Source organism: Chrysemys picta, chromosome 3 (genome assembly GCF_011386835.1).
Source record: "Chrysemys picta bellii isolate R12L10 chromosome 3, ASM1138683v2, whole genome shotgun sequence".
NCBI classification, from domain to species: Eukaryota; Metazoa; Chordata; order Testudines; family Emydidae; genus Chrysemys; species Chrysemys picta.
In genome coordinates this window covers 39,397,338-39,416,973 of record NC_088793.1, presented here as the reverse complement: position 1 = coordinate 39,416,973, position 19,636 = coordinate 39,397,338, and the positions used below count along the sequence as shown (strand labels likewise).

Here is a 19,636-nt window from a genome sequence, read left to right as displayed (position 1 = left end):
AAGAAGGGAAAGACAGTCATGAATGGCTCTGAAGGCAATGGCAAGAGCTTGCATGTGATGGAATACAGAAGAGGAAGCCAGTGAAGGGATTTAGGTGGCACAATGGGCAAAATCAGTAAAAACAAGAGTTTAAAACACTCTAAAAATCCCTTCCCCTCTTGTGGTGGTCAGATTTCAGTCTCCTTGTTATTTGTGAGGTTATAATCCCACTTGTACTCCAAAGATTGTAAGCAAAAATGTAAATTAGGCAAAACTTGATTTTTTTCAAGGTTAAAAACGGCAGCAAGAAGAAAACATTCTGGGCTTCTTTACAAATCATGCCTTACTAATCTATTAGAATTCTTTGAGGGGGGTCAACAAGCATGTGGACAAGGGTGATCCAGTGGATATAATGTACTTGCACATAGGCAGCAGGTTTAAAACAAATAAAAGGAATTATTTCTTCACAGAACACACAGTCAACCTGTGGATTTCTTTCCCAGAGGATATTGTGAAGGCCAACACTATAACAGAGTTCCAAAAATAACTAGTATCAGAGGGGTAGCCGTGTTAGTCTGAATCTGTAAAAAGCAACAGAGGGTCCTGTGGCACCTTTGAGACTAACAGAAGTACTGGGAGCATAAGCTTTCGTGGGTAAGAACCTCACTTCTTCTCTTGCATCTGAAGAAGTGAGGTTCTTACCCACGAAAGCTTATGCTCCCAGTACTTCTGTTAGTCTCAAAGGTGCCACAGGACCCTCTGTTGCTTTTTAAAAATAACTAGATAATTTCATGGAGGATAGATCCATCAATGGCTATTAGCCAGGATGGAAAGGGATGCAAAACCATGCTCTGAAGTGACCCTAGCCTCTGTTTGCCAGAAGCTGGGAATGGGCAAGATGGGATGGATCACTTGATGAATACCTGTTCTGTTCATTCCCTCTGAAGCACCTGACATTGGCTACTGTCACAAGACAGGATACTAGGCTAGATGGACCATTGGTCTCACCCAGTATGGCCGTTCTTATGTTCTTATCATAAATGAGGAAAATAAAGGACACAAATAAAACTTGTTTTCCTTTGTAGTTCTATACTGTGAATTGGTCCAGTATTTATTGCCTATGCAATCTTATCTGACAAACATATTTAGGGGTGGTCTAAATTTTTTGCAAAGGAAAATTGTTTTTGACCAAATTATTATTAATATTATTGTTGTTTGTTTGTTGTAAGTGTCTGCCTTCCTCAAAATAATTTGATCTTTCATTGAAAAGCCAAAAACCTCTTTGGGTATTTTTGGATGAAAACTGAACTTTTTTTGTTTTTTGACTATTTTCAATGTTCTGGGGTTTGGCTGTTTTCACCACAATTTTTTTCAGTTTTTGGTTGCAAAAAAACATTAAACATTTTTTTTAACAAAACGTCCAAAAATTTGCCAAGGAAAAAAACTATTTTCTAACCAGCTTTTTTATTTACTATTGTACTAATACCCAGCAAAGAGCTTAGTACCATCAGTTGAACTACTCATGTTTAGTAAGCACCACACCCAGCAGTGAGTGTGTCCATACTGGATCCTATATATGAATAGACGCATGTGTTAGTAGGGGAGCCAGGAGATTTAGATTCAGAAAGCTTACTGAGTGACCATGGACGAGTCAGTTTATTATTATGTGCCTCAATATCCCTATTTGTAAAATGGGAATAAAAATACGTCTTTATTTCACAAGTATTCTCATTAATGTTTGTTAAGAACATTGAGCTCTTCAGATTGAAGATGCTATGTAAGTATGTGTGAGCATACACATACAAATGTATATGTATAGTACAAATGTTGACAGAACAAAATGAAAGCTCATTGAATGGCATGAGAATAAGATGAGTAGAGTAAAGGCATGCCTGAACCTTGTGGTTATGTACCCTGAAGGGTTCTCTACAAATCCAAACAGTACTTCCTCCATCTATACTCCTATTTTTTAGCAATGCAGTGTCCCACTGTCTCCCTGCTGTCTGAGCCTTTCCCAACCACCATAGTGAAAGGCTCCAGCAGCAGGAAAAGGCTCTGGCAGTGGGAATGCAGTGGGGAAAGGTTCCAGCAGGTCCCTTTCACTGGTGGATGGAGCTACACTCCACAGTGTGGATGCAACTTGCTTTTCACAGCAGTGTGTAGTTATGTATAGCCTACACACTGCCACCATCGGCGTGCAGTGTAGACATAGCCTTAGGCTTCAGAATTACAGCTTGGACACAAAAGGATACAGCATTGATTCCCCCCTCTACCCCAATGTATTATTGGTAGAGTATATGAGTTTAAGGTACATAAAGAAGAATTTCAAGGATGTAGATGGTGCTGAATAGAGAGGGGCAGCCAATAACAAGAAACACGAATGTAATCAAATAATGGAAGTTTCATTTCTCTTGAATAGATGAGCTAGTAGATGTCAAACGAAGCTCAGTATGGATGTGTTATAACATTCACTTGGCAGCAAACACTATAGTTAATGTTGCAAGAATTTCCTGGATTACCCCTAATTTCATATGCTTGAAGCTTTCTGAAAAACTCTCCTTTGGGAATGAAATTTCCATCCATGGTGTCTGGACAAAGGTTCTTTCTCTCTTTCTCTCTCTCTCTCTCTGTACAGTTTGAGAAACATTCCTTGTGTTGTATTCTTGGATTCTAGATGAGTGAAAAAATACACTTCTCCGACAAAAAAAATGTTGCCACTTTTCTTCATACAAATAACCAAACAAATCCTAGACAGTCAAACTTTGCATATAATTAGTTTCTGATCAAGTTTGGAGGGGAAAAAGGCAGAATATTAATGAATGGCAAATTGTATTTCCTGTTTATGCAGCAGAGAATTCTTTTAAGTTGGAGTTTATGACTTGTAGAGAGAATTGCATAGACGTGCACTCTTCGATATGAGAGGCCTTAACAACATACACTGTTTTTCATGCTGCTTTGTGGATATTGGGCCAGATCCTGCAAGCCTTCCCTATTTATTTTAGTAAATGGGGAAACGCCTGATATCAGGTGGCCAGATTGAAAATATTTCTAAAATTAAAGTTTACATTAATGTATAACATGAATATGAACCGTATGTATCCCATTTTATATACACAGCACTGCTTTTCTGGTAACATGGCCCTCATCCTCCCAATCAGCCCTAGAAACTCATCAAAATCTCTCAAAATAGCTGCTCTATGTCAGTCCTTTTAGTCCCTCTCCTGGCCTTTGGTTAGTTCAGAACCATCCACGAAACTCAACTGAGGAATCATCTTGAAAAAGGAAACCCGTTCAAGGATTACACCTAAAAATTGCTACCCAGCTGGCATTGTTTAGGCAAGAAACAAGCCAATTTTGTTTTTCTTTCTGACACTCTTCATTTTGTCATTTCAGCCTCCCTCACAGTCTGTTTGTCTGTTTTATCCAGCTAAATATCCTGACACACACCTAGACTGTATGGTCTCTGGAGCAAGGACTGTCTTCTTTCTTGTCAGTACAGCACCTAACACAAAATGACCCTGATCCTTGATTGTGCTACCTATGATTATCTTAATACAAATAATAAGGATTACGCCTGATATTTGCATTTCATCAGGCCCTGGTGTTTTGAAGACATCTAACTTGTCTAGGTAATTTTTTACTTGTTCTTTCCCTATTTTAGACTCTGATCCTACCTCATTTTCACTGGCATTCACTATGTTAGACGTCCAATCGCCAACAACCTTCTTGGTGAGAACCGAAACAAAGGAGTCATTAAGCACCTCTGCCATTTCCCCATTTTCTGTTATTGTCTTTCCCCCCTCATTGAGTAATGGGCCTACTCTGTTCTTGGTCTTCCTCTTGTTTCTAATGTATTTGTAGAATATTTTCTTGTTTCCTTTTATGTCCCTAGCTAGTTTGATCTCGTTTTGTGCCTTGGCTTTTCTAATTTTGTCCCTACATAGCTGTGTTATTTTTTTATATTCATGCTTTGTAATTTGACCGAGTCTCCACTTTTTCTAGGACTCTTTTTTGAGTTTTAGATCATTGAAGATCTCCTGGTTAAGTCAGGGTGGTCTCTCGCCATATTTCCTATCTTTCCTATGCAGTGGGATAGTTTGCTCTTTGCCCTTAATAATGTCTCTTTGAAAAAGTGCCAACTGTCTTCCATTGTTTTTCCCCTTAGACTTGCTTCCCATGGGATTTTACCTACCAACTTCCTGAGTTTGCTAAAGTCTGCCTTCTTGAAATCATTGATGGAAGTACTTTTACTTTATTCCATGCATTGAATGCCCACAGATATCAATGAGGATTCAATGCTGACAGTACATTTGATAGCTCTTTTCATAGCTGAAAGAATGTTTACATAACATTGGTGAGAGCAGTCTGAAATCTTGTATATAATCTTTTTAGATTACTCCCATTCTGACTAGTTATTTATCTTGATACAGTAAGTGCACATAGATTAGGTAAGAGTAAGCCCATACTATAAAATGAGAAGGTTTGTAAGGAATTTGCTCTTTTCTAAGGTCCATATGCTGCATTTGGTCTGTGTGTAGAATGCTCATTAATGTCACCGAGGGCTGAAAGTCAGAGTTTTTCCATTGACTTCACGGGAGTTTGAATCAAATCCTAAAATCCTTTAAGACAGTTTTTGTATGTTATGTGAAGTAGCTTGCAAACATTATAATTCAAGTTTAAAGTTTTTGTTTGGCCAGAGCTGGGAACTGTTATATTAAAGGCTATATTATAATACAGAAAAAAACATGACCATGCACTTCATTTTAATTGGAGAAAAAAAAAAGAATAACTAAACAATAAAAGATATCAACAACAATATTTCTTCTCTCTTGGTATTTATATCCAGTTGAGATACTGATTAATAATTTACATCTACTGTACATAAAATGTGCATTTAGAAAACTTATTTCCATATATGCTCCATATCTGTCAGGCAAGACAGAAGAAATATTGTGTGGCTTCTGATATAAAAAAATCAGAATAAGGATTTTGTTTACTTTCTTCAAAGGATTTTAACTAACATTTTACACTTCATTTTTCTTTCACAATAAGATCTAATTTTGCATGTGAAACGTGAATGAATATTTTAGCAGCTAGTTGTCATTTACCACCAATTACAACAAAGTGAACACTTTAGTTAAGGTCCCAAAGAGTTTGTGTTCTTTCAGGGTAATTTCTGAACTAATATTTCTTAATCTATTGACTAGCCACATGTGAAAGCAGGATCCTGAAAGATTCTTGCCTCTTCCTTTTTAAAAATAACTTGACTATTTTTAACTAGCTATAAATAATTTAAAAACAAACAAACAGCACAGTCAGTCCATCAGCAGTTACATTGCTATATTGGCTGTACCTAGGTGTGTTCATAACTTTACTGCTTTTACTATAGGACAGAAGAGATGTTTGTCTTGGAAATGTTACCTTTTCCTTGCTAATAGCATAGTAGTCCATGATCTTGAAAGGGGCTGTGCGTCTGTAATTCACATTAAATCCTTCAGAGTTGTGGTTGCTCAGCACTTTCCAGCATGAAGAATTTTGTAACGGGTGTACTGTATAAAAGATTTGGTCCGGTTCAGATTAGAAGCCTTATTATGGCCACTCTTCCCATTAATACAGGAAGCAGTAATACACTGTCTACAGAATTGGAGGTGGTGGTGGCAATTTGAGCTGCTCTTGGTATTAAAAGCTACAGAGGAGGTAAATTCGGGTGGGTTGCCCGGCTGCACTGGGGTGAACATAGGCTACACCTGTTCCATATGTATAGCAAGGGATGCCTCTCAGCATGCTCCCCCTAGTGCCCAGGAGATATTCATGTCCTATAGAGGTATACTGCCTCCAGACACCATTGCTGAAATTATGTACCTCTTCCTTCTCCCTATCATAATACAAACTTTTAAGAAGTACAAATGAGTCCTGAACAACTGATTCTCCAGAGGCCAGATTTTCAAATGCTCAGCACCCACAACTGGGTCTAGATTTTTCAAAATAACTCCACCGCCAATTAGCCACCTAAATAAGGGCCAGACTTTTTAAGAGGCTCAGCACCCTGCAGAACCCAATATGCTGAGCTCTTATAAACAGCCATCCCTTCATTCTCCTGCCTAAATGGGAGCTGAGCCATCTTGTAAATCTAGACCTGATTGTGGGTATGGAGATCTTTTCAAAGTCTGGTTCTATGTGATTATGTGAAGCATATCCAGACCTCCTTGTTTTAGAAATCAGGCTGGAATCTTACTGAAACAGATTTATTTGAGAGATATCCCATACTGCTTTTGGAATTACCATAAAGAATAGCTGTTCCCAAGGTAATTCTGTATTCCTTTCTTGCTGGAACCAAACTATGCAGATGCACTTCTGCTAGTTAGGAAACAAGTCAAATGTAGAGTTTAAATAATGTTAAGGATTTTTTTATTTTATTTTTTTTACTAAAACATATACAGATATGAACACTTAGCTGAATTATCCTCATGATTGACTCATCCTGCAAGGCCTAAATATTGAAGGAAGTTCTGAACAGTGAGAATACTAATATACTGCATGGTCATCAATGCTAGAGTAACATAAATGCACATAATGGTATGAGTTAAGAACAAGGTTTCAGCTTTAACTCTGAATTTGCTGGCATTTGTGGGTTTGTTAAACATACTTATTTGTGCTTTAATGGCATTTATGCTAACATCACAGGAGAGGAACCCAGACAGGTTAAAGCAAAAATCCATTCCTTTACAGCTTACGGTACTGATAGTTTTTATAAATTACCCATTTGATATAGGTTCTTGATTTAAAGACAGGGACACTGAGTATCACTGAATCTCCCAGACTATAGATCTCAGGATCATACTCTATATAAGGTTATTAAGTCACTGATGAATTGTAACTTCTGTGCATGCTGGCTCTTCGGAGAAAGATAAGCAGCTACTTTTCAGAATAAATAGTATATTCAACCCATAAAAACATATTTAATATATTATTTATAGATAGGGGCCTGGTCTAGTAAAGCACTTTAACATTTGCTTACCTTTAGAAACCTAAGTAGCTTGCTGCTGATCATCTGTGAAAGCACATCTTCAGAACTTGGGTGTCCTTTTGTTACTTCTGTTGTACGTTACTATTACTCATTACCACCTCAGACCCCAAGTTTGAAGTTGAATCCTAGTGAGAAAAACAGAAAGCAGCAGAAACTCTGGCAAGTCAAGGGCAAACATATGATAAGACAGGCCAAGAAAGAATCTGAAGAACAACTAGCTAAGGACACCATTTTTTTTAAAGTACATCAGAAGCAGGAAACCTTCCAAATAGTCCGTGAAGCCACAGGATGATCGAGATACTAAAAGAGCACTTAAGAATGAGAAGGCCATTGTGGAGAAGCTAAATTAATTTGTTCTGTTGGTCTTCACTACAGAGCAGATGGGGGAGATCTCCACACCTGAGCCATTCTTTTCAGGTGACAAATCTGAGGAACTGTCCCAGATTGAGGTGTCAATAAAGGAGGTTTAGGAACAAATTGATAAAGAGTAATAAGTCACCAAGCCCAGATAGTATTCACCCAAGAGTGCTGAAGGAACTCAAATATGAAATTGCAGAACTATTAACTGTGGTATGTAACATATTGTCTAACTCAACCTCTGTACCAGATGACTGGAGAGTAGCTAATGTAACGCCTATTTTTAAAAAAAGTCTCCCCAGGCAATCCTGGCAATTACAGGTTGGTAAGCCTAACTTCAGTACCATATAAATTAGTTGAAACTATACTAAAGAATGAAATTATCAGACACTAAGAAAAACACAATATTTTGAGAAAGACTCAACGTGGCATTTGTACGGAAATCATGCCTCACCAATCTATTAGAATTCTATGGGGAGTCAACAGGCATGTGGACAGGGGTGATACTGCTGCTATAGAATATTTAGACTTTCAGAAAGCCTTTGACAAGGTCCCTCACCAAAGGTTCTTAAGTGAAGTGAGCAGTCATGGAATAAGAGGGAAGGTCTTCAGAATCAATAACTGGTTAAAAGATAGAAACAAAGGGTAGAAATAAATGGTCAGTTTTCACCATGGAGAGAGGTAAATAGTGGGGTCCTCCAAAGATCTGTATTGGGACCTGTGCTGTTCAATATATTCATAAATTATCTGGAAAAGGGGTGCGTAGTGAGGTGGCAAAATTTGCAGATAATACAAAATTATTCAAGATTGTTAAATCCAAAGCTGACAGCGAAGAGTTTCAAAGGGTTCTCACTAAACGGGGTGACTGGGCGCCAAAATGCAGATGAAATTCAATGTTGATAAATGCAAAGTACTGCACATTGGAAAATATAATCCCAACTATATATACAAAATAATGGGATCTAAATTAGTTGTTACTATTCAATAAAGAGATCTTAGAATCATCATGGATAGTTCTCTGAAAACATCTGCCCAATGTGCAGCGACAGCCAAAAAAAGCTAACAGAATATAGTAACCATTAGGAAAAGGATAGATAATAAAACAGAAAATATAATGCCACTGCATAAATCCATGATAGGCCCTTACTTTGAATACTGTATGCAGTTTTGGTCACTTCAGCTCAAAAAAGATGTCTTAGAATTGGAAAAGGAGCAGAGAAGGGCAACGATAAGGGGTATGGAACAGAGATGAAAAAGACTGGGACTGATCAACTTAGAAAAGAGGTGATTAAGGAGGAAAATGATAGAGGTCTATAAAGTTGTGGATGCTATGAAGAAAGTGAACAGTGAAGTGTTATTTATCCTTTTACATCACACAAAAACCAGGGGTCACTTGATTAAAGTAATTAGCAGCAGGTTTAAAATGAACAAAAAGAAGTACATCTTCACACAATGCTCAGGGAACCTGTAGAACTTGTACACATGGGATGTTGTGAAGGCCAAAATTATAACTGGTGTGACAAAGTTCCTTCTCTATCTTGGTGGGTCCTGCGCTTATTGGCGGATTTTCTTGCCTCAGAGATTCACCATGTGGGTTGGGGAACAGCCCAGAGACCTTCCCCTCTGGAAGAACCCACAGTCCAGGTCAATTGGGAGGTCTGGGGGGAACCCGGGCCCGCCCTCTACTCCGGGTTCCAGCCCAGGGCCCTGTGGACTGCAGCTGTCTATAGTGCCTCCTGTAACAGCTGCATGACAGCTACAACTCCCTGGGCTACTTCCCCATGGCCTCCTCCAAACACCTTCCTTATTCTCACCACAGGACCTTCCTCCTGGTGTCTGATCACGCTTGTGCTCCTCAGTCCTCCAGCAGCATACCCTCTCACTCTCAGCTCCTTGCGCCTCTTGCTCCCAGCTCCTCACACTCACACCACAAAGTGAAGTGAGCTCCTTTTAAAACCCAGATGCCCTGATTAGCCTGCCTTAATTGATTCTAGCAGCTTCGTCTTAATTGGCTCCAGGTGTCCTAATTAGCCTGCCTGACTTAACTAGTTCTAGCAGGTTCCTGATTACTCTAGTGCAGCCCCTGCTCTGGTCACTCAGGGAACAGAAAACTACTCATCCAGTGACCAGTATATTTGCCCTCTACCAGACTCCTGTACCCCACTGGTCTGGGTCTGTCACACTGGGTTAAAAAAAGAATTTGATAAATTCATGGAGGATAGGTCCATCAATGGCTGTTAGCCAAGATGGTCAGGAAAGCAATCCCATGATCTGGGTGTCCCTGAACCTCCCAACTGACAAAGGTTGGGACTGGATGACAGGATGGATCACTCAAAATCGTAATGTTCTGTTCATTCCCTGAAGCACTAGGATTTGGCCACTGTCCGAGACAGGATATCAAGCTAAATGGACCATTGGTCTGACCCAGTATGGTCGTTCTAATGTAAAATGGCCTTTTCCTTTCAATAATGATAAATTTGTGAATGGGGAAAAAAATAACCGAGACAAGAAAGCATTCATGCCTGATGTTATAGAAAGCCTGCTTGTGACCAGCTAATTAAAAAATTATACTAGAACATTTTGGTCATGAAAATACAAATGCTGAAATGTCACTGAATCACTGAGTTATCTGTGGAGTATCCCTTTCCCCCCCTTGTTACCTTCTTTGTCCCCTTTTGTGCATGGTCAGCTCTTCCCATCATCGTCACAAGCCCACTGTGAGTTCTGCCAGTTTCCTGAAAAAGAGAGTAGCAAGTTGGCTTTTATTCTTCAAACTAGGCAAAAATCTGAGCTGCAATATATGAGGCAGAACAGAACCCAGGACAGCCTTTTCCTCTGTGCACTGTAGAGTAAGAAAAAGACAAAGATGAGATTCTGTGCTTTCGCTGGTTTTATTCAGACATATTGATTTGAGGATTGTTGTCAGAGTTACAGGTCAAACTGCACTTTAGACCCCTGTCAGTCATGCTCAAGTGCAGCTCTTGAGTGGCTGGCCTCACTTCCTGCACCTCACTGTAGGTGGAGCCACCCAGTCCTGCCACTCCTAAACTGAATCTCTGAGCTGTTTCCCAACAGAGTTAACCCAACAGACCCAACTTGTTTGACACCAGTAAGTCTTTTCCTCCAGGAGCCTGTGACAGTAGGTGATTAAAATGACAAAGAGTCCTGTGGCACCTTATAGACTAACAGACGTATTAGAGCATAAGCTTTCGTGGGTGAATACACACTTCATCAGATGCATGTAATGGAAATTTCCAGAGGCAGGTATAAATATGCAGGCAAGAATCAGTCTAGAGATAACGAGGTTAGTTCAATCAGGGAGGATGAGGCCCTCTTCTAGCAGCTGAGGTGTGAACACCAAGGGAGGAGAAACTGTTTTTGTAGTTGGCTAGCCATTCACAGTCTTTGGGTAGGTCTACACTTACCTGGTAGTTCGGCGGCGAGCGATCGAACTTCTGGGTTCGACTTACCGTCTGGACACAATAAGTCAAACCCGGAAGTGCTCGCCGTCGACTGCGGTACTCCAGCTAGCCGAGAGGAGTACCGCAGAGTCGACGGGGGAGCCTGCCTGCCGCGTGTGGACCGAGGTAAGTTCGAACTAAGGTACTTCAAACTTCAGCTACGTTATTTACGTAGCTGATGTTGTGTACCTTAGTTCGAATTAGGGGGTTAGTGTAGACCTGGCCTTTGTTTAATCCTGAGCTGATGGTGATTAAAGTTACTCTAAAACAGCTTCTCCATACAAAAGAACCATTGATTTGCCAAAAGGAGAATCTAGGAAAAATGTGTTAAAACAATAAGGAGTCCTAAACACATATTTCTTTTTCTAAATTTAACCCCTCTGTGCGTAGCTCAGCTAGGTCCAGTTTATTCTCTGGTTTGGGAGAGCCAGCCTGCTTACTGCAGTTCCTGTGTGTCTCTGTCTGCCAGAGTCTCATCACTAGCCACTGTTGCTGCCAGCCCACTCCTTCCCTCCCACTTTCTTCCCTAAGATTGCATCTTTAAGGTTTTAGCATACCCTTTGATCCCACATTTGGGTCTGGGAAGAATACCAGTCTAGCTGGAGTCAGGTAGGGAGTATTTCCCTGTTGGGATTCCCTTCAAGACCTCTTTCCACTTGGCTTGATCTATTTACTTATCTTACTTAGCACAAACACTCTGTTTTCAGCCAAATGATACATTTACCTCCCCAATCCTATCTTCTAAAGAATAAGGTCTCTCCCCCACCCCCATGTGTTTAATTACGCATGTCAGGACAGGCCTACCTATATCCCCCAGTTAATAGTTTTCCCCTTTGTTTCCTCAAGGACTCTTGCTACCTTTGCTATTGTTTCATTTCCTCTTAGCTTCCTCCAACAGCCTCTCTTGATTTAATTCTATGCATTCAGGCAGGAGAATATCACACAGGTGCATATGATGCATATGAGATGCATATGATATTTATAAAAAATAATGAACTTAGCTCTCTCATTCTCCACAATTATCCTTTAATTTTTATAGTTATCATGGTTCAAGGTAAACTATACCAATGATCCCTCACTCTGTCTCTCCTTGGACAACCCCATTTTTAGACTGGATCTCCATAGTACAGCACCTCTCTTCATCAACACTCTCCTCACCAGGGCCAGCTGGGTTTTGGCCTCTGTGATAGATCTCCCTCTGAGTGCTGTGACCACTATGAAAATGCAGTGACAAAGAACTGGTTGTTCAAAACAAAGTATTACTTAGTTGTCTGCAGGAATACAACAGAGAGGAAAATACAACCAACAAAATGCCTGTATACACATTATCTGACCTAAACCTTAGCTTTTCCTTGGAAGTTTAGGCACGTCCAAGTAGTTCCAGGCACCCACAGTATTGGAGCTGGATGAGACAGATTGCATCCCTTGCAGCTTATGTCTCCATCTCAATCTGACCCTCACTCAGTGTCTATCCTTTGAGTTCACAGGAACTATCCTTTGAGTTTACATTTCAAAGTTCCTTTGTTGGTCAGTAGAACCTCTGAACCTGCTCAATCCAGTTTATGCATCTCCTCAGAGAGATCAGAAATAGACTTTCAGCAGTGGATTCATTTTATTGTCCATTAAATATTGGCAATTCAATTAGTCTGTCTTCCTGGAAAGGAGTAAATCTCCTGGGCTAAGGCCATGTATACACTAAAAACTCATTTGACTTAAGTTATGTTGGCATAAAGCTGCTGCAGTTAATATATTGCCTGTGTGCATGCATACTGAACTCCTTGCATTGGCATTGCATGTACTCCCCAGGAGTACCTGTGTCAATGCACAGTGCGATGCACCCTGGATAGGTATCTCAGTGTGCAACTTGCCATCATCCAGCGTACTCTTTATTGGGAAATGTATGCAATGTGCAATAGGGTAGAAATAAGTCCTTCATGGGTGACTGGGAGCAAGGGGCCAAATGCCCATCATGAAACTTTCTTCATCCCATAATTCTATCCATCTCCCATAATTTTTGTGCCTTTTTAAAAAATCCCACAAGACTGCACAGCACTTCTCACTACCCGCTGTCTCTGACAGAAGCAAGGAGCCCACACAGCTCTGTACTATTATCATGAGTGTTGCAAAAACAGGATGAATGATCCTTGGGTATTTGCACAGCCACAGGAAGAACCACAGCAGTGGGAGACATGACAATTTCATGGAGGACAGGTTGCTATGGGACACTGTGAAAACCAATTCAAGGTTGTTGGTGGCATTTATGGAGCAGTTGCAGATGGTGGAACACCATTTCTGGGTCCGAGAAACAAGCACTGGCTGGTGGGATTGCCTCATAATGCAGTTTTGGGACAACAAGCAGTGGCTGCAGAACTTTTGGACATGAAAAACCACATTCCTGGATCTGTGTGCCAAGTTCACTGCAGACCTCCATCTCAGGGACACCAGAATGAGAGGTGCACTGAATGTGGAGAAGCACACTACAGAAGCTTGCAATGCCAGAATGTTACCATTGGGTGGGAAATCATTTTGGAATTGGAAAATCCACAGTAAGCATGCAAGTGTGCAGAGTCATTAATTGTCTCCTGCTACACAGGACTGTGATTCTCGTAATGTGCAGGACATAGTGGAGCACTTCTTCAGATGCAAGTAATGGAAATCTCCAGAGGCAGGTATATATCAGTGTGGAGATGACGAGGTTAGTTCAATCAGGGAGGGTGAGGTGCTCTGCTAGCAGTTGAGGTGTGAACACCAAGGGAGAAGAAACTGTTTCTGTAGTTGGATAGCCATTCACAGTCAACTACAGAAACCAACTACAGAAACAGTTTCTCCTCCCTTGGTGTTCACACCTCAACTGCTAGCAGAGCACCTCACCCTCCCTGATTGAACTAACCTCGTCATCTCCACACTGATATATACCTGCCTCTGGAGATTTCCATTACTTGCATCTGAAGAAGTGAGGTTCTTACCCACGAAAGCTTATGCTCCCAGTACTTCTGTTAGTCTCAAAGGTGCCACAGGACCCTCTGTTGCTTTATGCAAGTGTTGGTAGTTCACCGAGGATGGGTCACCAACATCAGTGTGGGCTGGTCAGGGAAGTTGCATGATGCTTGCATCTTAAAGAACACGGGACAGTTCAGAAAGCAGCAAGCAGGGACATTTTTCCCCGACAAGTGGACTACCATTGGCAATGTTCACATGCCAATAGCGATCCTGCGCCACTCAGACTACCCCTTGCTCCCCTGGCTCATGAAGCCGTACACCGGCCACCTTCACAACACTAGGGAAACATCCAACTACAGGCTCAGCAGGTGCAGAATGATGGTTTCACGTGCTTTTGGTAGATTAAAGGGATGCTGGCATTGTTTACTCACAAGATTGGATCTCAGGGAGAAAAATATCCCAATGGTTACAGCTGTCTGTGGTGTTCGGCATAATGTCTGTGAGGCAAAGAGAAAAAAGTTGCCACTGGGGTGAAGGGGGTGGGTGGAACAGCTGTCTGCTGAGTTCAAACAGCCAGACAGTAAGGCTATTAGAAGAACTCAACACGGAGCTATGTGGCTGAGAGAGGCCTTGAAATAACCCTTTAACTGTCAGACACTGGAATGGTGGACTGTGCTGTATCTGGTCCTGAAGTTTTGGGGGCTGTTAGGAATTGTGTGGTGCTTGGTGTACATTTATGAATATAACACTGTCTGTTAATACACCTATTAATTTTGCAGTTCTTGTTGTACATTTGTAATTATTATGTCATCTATGTCACTGATCCTATGAGTTCTGTCACCCTGTACAATAAGAAGTAGTGAATGCTTTCAGTTGCACTAAGCATTCTGCAGCATATGTTGTGAAGCAATAAAGATGAATTATTTACCAAAAATAGATTTTTATGACATACCAAAGTCAGTGTAAAAAACAATGTGCAATTAATTAAAAAACTCATACCATAAAAACTTCTGAAATAAATTAATGGAATAGAACTTAACAATGTCCATTTCAGTTCCTTTTGGCTACGCATACAGCAACACTGGTTTTGTCAGGTCAGTGTATGTGAAGCTATGATCATCCTTACTGTCCACCAGGGCGGAGTGGTAGGGTTATGGATGCAGCTCCTGAAGTCACATGGAATGTTGGGGGGTGTAGAGAAGTGCTAAAATTGACTGCAAAGGGAGACAAGCCTGTGATTGTTGAACATGTAGGTCAACTAGAATCTTCAGTATCTGTGTTTGCTGCTGGAGAAGGCAAATTATGTCCTGGTGCATCTCTCTCTCCTTTTCCTGCTGGGCCTCCTATCTGGTCTTTCCTTCTCCATACCATCTGAAATATTCACCTTTCTGGCTCTCGGTTCACAGTCCAATGAAGCACTGGCTTTCAGAATCTCACTGAACATATCCTCACATCTGCTCATCTTTCTCCTCCTTATCATGGTCAGGTGTTCCGCAGGCGTGGAGGGGATGGCCCGTCAAGGCTGCAACAGCTACAGATAAAACACACAGAGGTATCATTGTCTGTATAATCACCATTGAAAGTGAAAGTTAAGTTTCAGAACTCCCTTCCCTTGCTCCCGGAAAGTTTGAAACAAGACATGCTTATTGACATTTCAGTCTTGGAGAGCGCCTGTGCACAGCACCACTCTCCAGTCCCAGTCATGGTGAGTATAGTCCAGCAGGGGTGAGGGGAATGAGGAGAGAATTTTTTGGTTGCATGAAACAACAAAATTTTGTCCCCTAAAGTTCATGGGTATGAGTGCAGGGCAATGTCACTGAGCACTGGAACTATTTTTCACAGGCACTGGTGATTTTAGCTGGCATCTCACTTCTGAGGGTAACAAAGGAATAGAGAGGACAGCTGCTGATGATGTCTCAAAGCTGCCTGGGCCCATCTGCAGCTAGCCTGTTTACTGCAATGGTGCCTGCTGAAGTCATCATGGACTGGTGTGGGAAAGTGTACTACCATGAAAGAAGGCTGCCATCCCTAGAAATCTTCAGGAGAGGACTGCAGAGTACCTCCATGAAAGTTTCATTGAGATCTCTCAGGAGGATTCAAGTGACACATAAACAGACAGCTCCTCTTGGCCTTCTTGGTTAACTCTACAGGGGATGAAAAGCAGATGATAGCTCTACCTCTGTTTGTTGTACAACTACCTCTTCTAGTACAAGTACGCTAACAAAAAGTCAGTAGTTGTGTCCTGTTGAGTTGGGTTGGACACCATCTGTACATTTAAACATTGTAATAGGAAATGCATTCACATGCTTACCCGTGTTCCTTCCTGTGCATCAGGCTTGCCCGTGCTCAGCTGCCAGGACTGACTAGACTATGGTGGAGCCTTAAACACATGCTGGCTCATAGGATAACTGGACCCTCCTTCGCCTCCTCTTCCTGCTCCTCCTCCACCTCACTTTTCACTGCAGGGCTCCTCAGAGGAATCATGATGATCTGCGGTGCACTGGTGGGGCCTCTGCCAAGCATCACATGCAGAACATTATAAAAGTGACAGGTCTGCAGTTTGGCTTCAGTTTGGCCTTGTGGTATACCTGTAGTAGTTCCTTTGTTTTCTCACAGCACTGCTGCTGATTCCTGTTGTACCCCTTCACCTGCAGCCCCTGTGCAATCTGCTTGTTAATGTCTCTATTTCTACAGCTTGTCCATAGCCGTGCCTGTGCAGCCTCCTCTCCCCACAGGCCCAAGCGATCCAAAACCTCTTGTCTATTTCAGGCAGGAGTGCATTTAGAGTGGGGAGTTGGCATGGTTGGTTGGGCAGTTGCACACAAGGGAGAGCTGCAAGGTGTGCTCCCAAAGCTGGGCAATGAGAAAAGGCATTTCAAAACTATGCAAGGTTTTTAAAAGGGATGGGGTGGCTTGTCGTCTCCCTGACTCCTGGGCAGTGGAGTTCACAATTGTGGCCAAAATGGTCAGTGTCAGGCATTGTGGGACAGCTGCTGGAGGACTGTTAGCGTCTATAGGTTGCACAGTATCCACACTTGCATTGCATCAAACACTGTACTTCTATCATGGCTCAATGTCATTTGGGGAGGTGGTGTTACTGTGTTGCCATAATGAGGCACTTATGTCCATGGGAGATAAATTTAAGTATAGACACGTGCACAAACATGTCGACATAAGGCTACTTATTCAGCCAACCTTTGTAGTGTAGACAAGGCCTAAGTTAACTCATATTAACCGCGTAGCAGACATGTTATATTAATCATATAGACAGAGATAAATATATTTATAAAAAATAATACAGCTATCTCCCCCATTCTATAAACAAATGTGCTTTGCTGTATAGTACATTAGTATTACAGAGTATGAGAGGTTAACATGGGCAATTGTCTCTTTATCTTTGGCTGCCAAGGAAATCAAGCTAATTATCTCAAGCTAAAATGTCAATAAAATGGAGCTGCTGAAAAAAAACAAAAAGTCTTAGCTATCTGAGCAAAGTTGTTAATTACAAGAGAATTAGAAATACGGTAGTTACAGCAAATGGAAAAATCAAACATTATAAGGGCAATGAAATGTACAGAGAAAAAATGTGATCCCTCTGCATCTAGGACAAAAACTATGCTGGGAAATATTCCCTTCAAATTCCAATACTCTTTCATTCTAGTACTTTGTCTCTAAAAATAGATGAGATGTAAACCAAGGTTCTAATAAACTGTGTCCATTCGAAATCCTGTATCAGTGTTAATCATGGTAGGATCAACCCTGGTGTCTTAGTCAAATTCCAAGTATATTCTGCTTATCTACAATTCTCTTTGCAGTTTCAGCTGGATATAGGGTTCTTGGTTTAGTTTTGAGTAGCTGTGTCATACTGCTGTGCTTCCATAGTTGGAGAAGTGATCTTTATATATAAAGTACTGTATGAACAGCATTGGGATGCTTAAAGTCAAAAATTCTGTAAATGTATGATCATTGTCTTTATCAATGAATTTAATATGAAAATTTATGTTCATTTTCAGAAAGCTCTACTTGGCAATCTTGGGCCTGATCCTGCAGCCCTTACTCATGTGAGTAATCCTCATTCACATGAGTATTTCCATTGACCTCAATAGGACTGCTTGGGTGAGTAAGGACAAATTGTGTGAATAAGGGTTGCAGAATCGAGTCCCTAAAGAGCTGGGAATTTAACAAATTTTTTCTTAGTTTATGAAAACTATAGAGAAACGTTCTGTCATACAGAGAAACAGCTCCTGCCAATAAATGTACGTTCTTCAATTGTGAAGTGCTCTAATAACTGTTTTTTTCCAGAACGCAACCTTTAGTTTCAAATATACTATTTGAAGCAATTTGGTTTAGGAGAGATCATAAAATACTATTATGGCAAACGCAAATGTCCAGTGCTTTGAATTATAGCAGAGTAAAAGATATACTTTGTAACTAAGCATGCTTAGTAAATGTCCTGTTGAAAAGGAATATTTTCTGCTCAAAATGAAAAACATCCCGATGGTTTATTTGCCAAGTAGACACTTTATAGATTACAGTATCCTGTAAATTGACCTATTTTTAAGCTATACTCATCTACCAGAATATCATCCCTTTACTGGCTGGTAGTGATTGGAGAAAGAAGTGATATAAGTTGGCTCAAAAATTAAGGTATGAGTTGCTAAAAGTAGGACGGAATTTATGAGAGAAGACAAGAAGCAACTCTGACTTATTCACAGAACCAGAGTTTATTGATTGTGTGTCCCATTTCTTTTTTAAGCAAGCGGTATTAATATACTTCTTCCCAAATTTTGTACGCCTATCAAACCACTCTGAAATAAACTGTAATACTTAGGAATTACATAGAAAACATCAGGTGAAAATTTCCTTCAGTTTATGGTCACCTTTCCATAACAAATTCAATCAGAGATACACTAATCAACTGTTGCTTTATAAATGCAAACTGAATAGTCTATTTCAGTTGTCATGCTGTGTAAAATGCAAAAAGAATAAAAAATAAAAAAATAAACAGCATAAAGAATGAAAAGTAAATTAAAATGAAAAGTCATAATTCAAGGGTTGTTAGTAAACTAGGTAAGAGAATTGATCTTTTAAGATTATTATTTTTAACCTTACTGTTCCATTTAAAGTTGCAGATTTTTATGTAAATAACACTGTTATTTGCTAACCTATCTTTTTCTCACTTTACTTAAAATGATTGGATCCCTCATGATTCACCTCTATTTTGTCTTTTATTTCTCTTTCAGGAACTTGAATTTCAGGATCTGACAGCGGTTTTACACTGTATTCACTCCTTTATAGCAGCAAAGGTGGCATCACTTGACCCAGTATTTATAGACAGCCAGTGCATGGCAAGAAAATACATGTACAATAACTGAAATCCAATTCTGTGTTGTGATTATTGCAAATAAATTATTTTCTTAAAGAAATTAGTTATTTCATGCACAATATTGCAATTCTTTGTGATTTTATAAGGAGCCTATAGTTGTGCTATCAATAAAAATGCTACTAGTTTTCATATTTTGTTCATCATTGTTAAATCTCATGAGTTAACAAACATTAATTCAAACTGAGTCAGTTTGTTTTCTTTAACATTAATCTAAATCCCGGAATGAAAATGTTCATAGCATAATATTTCTAATGTTATTTTGATTTTTTTTTCTCAGAAGTTGCATCATGGTGTAAAAATGGGGACCAAGATTTGCCAGTTGTGTGCCTGAAATTAGGCTCCTAACATTTGTCCTGGTCTTCAAATGTGCTGAGCACACAGAAACTTCCATAGACTTCACTATGGAAGAAAAGGGCAAGATTTTCAGAAGTATTTAAGGAAGTTAGGTGCCCAACTCCCATGGAAGCTAGTGCAATAGGCTTCTAA

General features: G+C 40.3%; 1 protein-coding gene across 4 annotated transcripts in view; it reads left to right on the top strand.

Moving 5' to 3' along the window:
- Positions 1–19,279, top strand: part of SNTG2 (syntrophin gamma 2) — a 467,752-nt gene extending 448,473 nt beyond the window's left edge. For 2 of the 4 annotated variants that reach the window (XM_008163718.4, XM_042848764.2), the window contains exons 17-18: positions 17,778–17,825; positions 19,008–19,279. In XM_008163718.4, the coding sequence (XP_008161940.1) occupies positions 17,778–17,825; positions 19,008–19,139 (180 nt within the window). In that variant the 3' untranslated portion in view covers positions 19,140–19,279. Of the gene's footprint in view, positions 1–17,777; positions 17,881–19,007 lie in introns of all 4 variants that reach the window. The other 2 variants (XM_042848765.2, XM_024101595.3) reach the window with 2 other exon arrangements.
- The last annotated feature ends 357 nt before the right edge of the window (positions 19,280–19,636 follow it).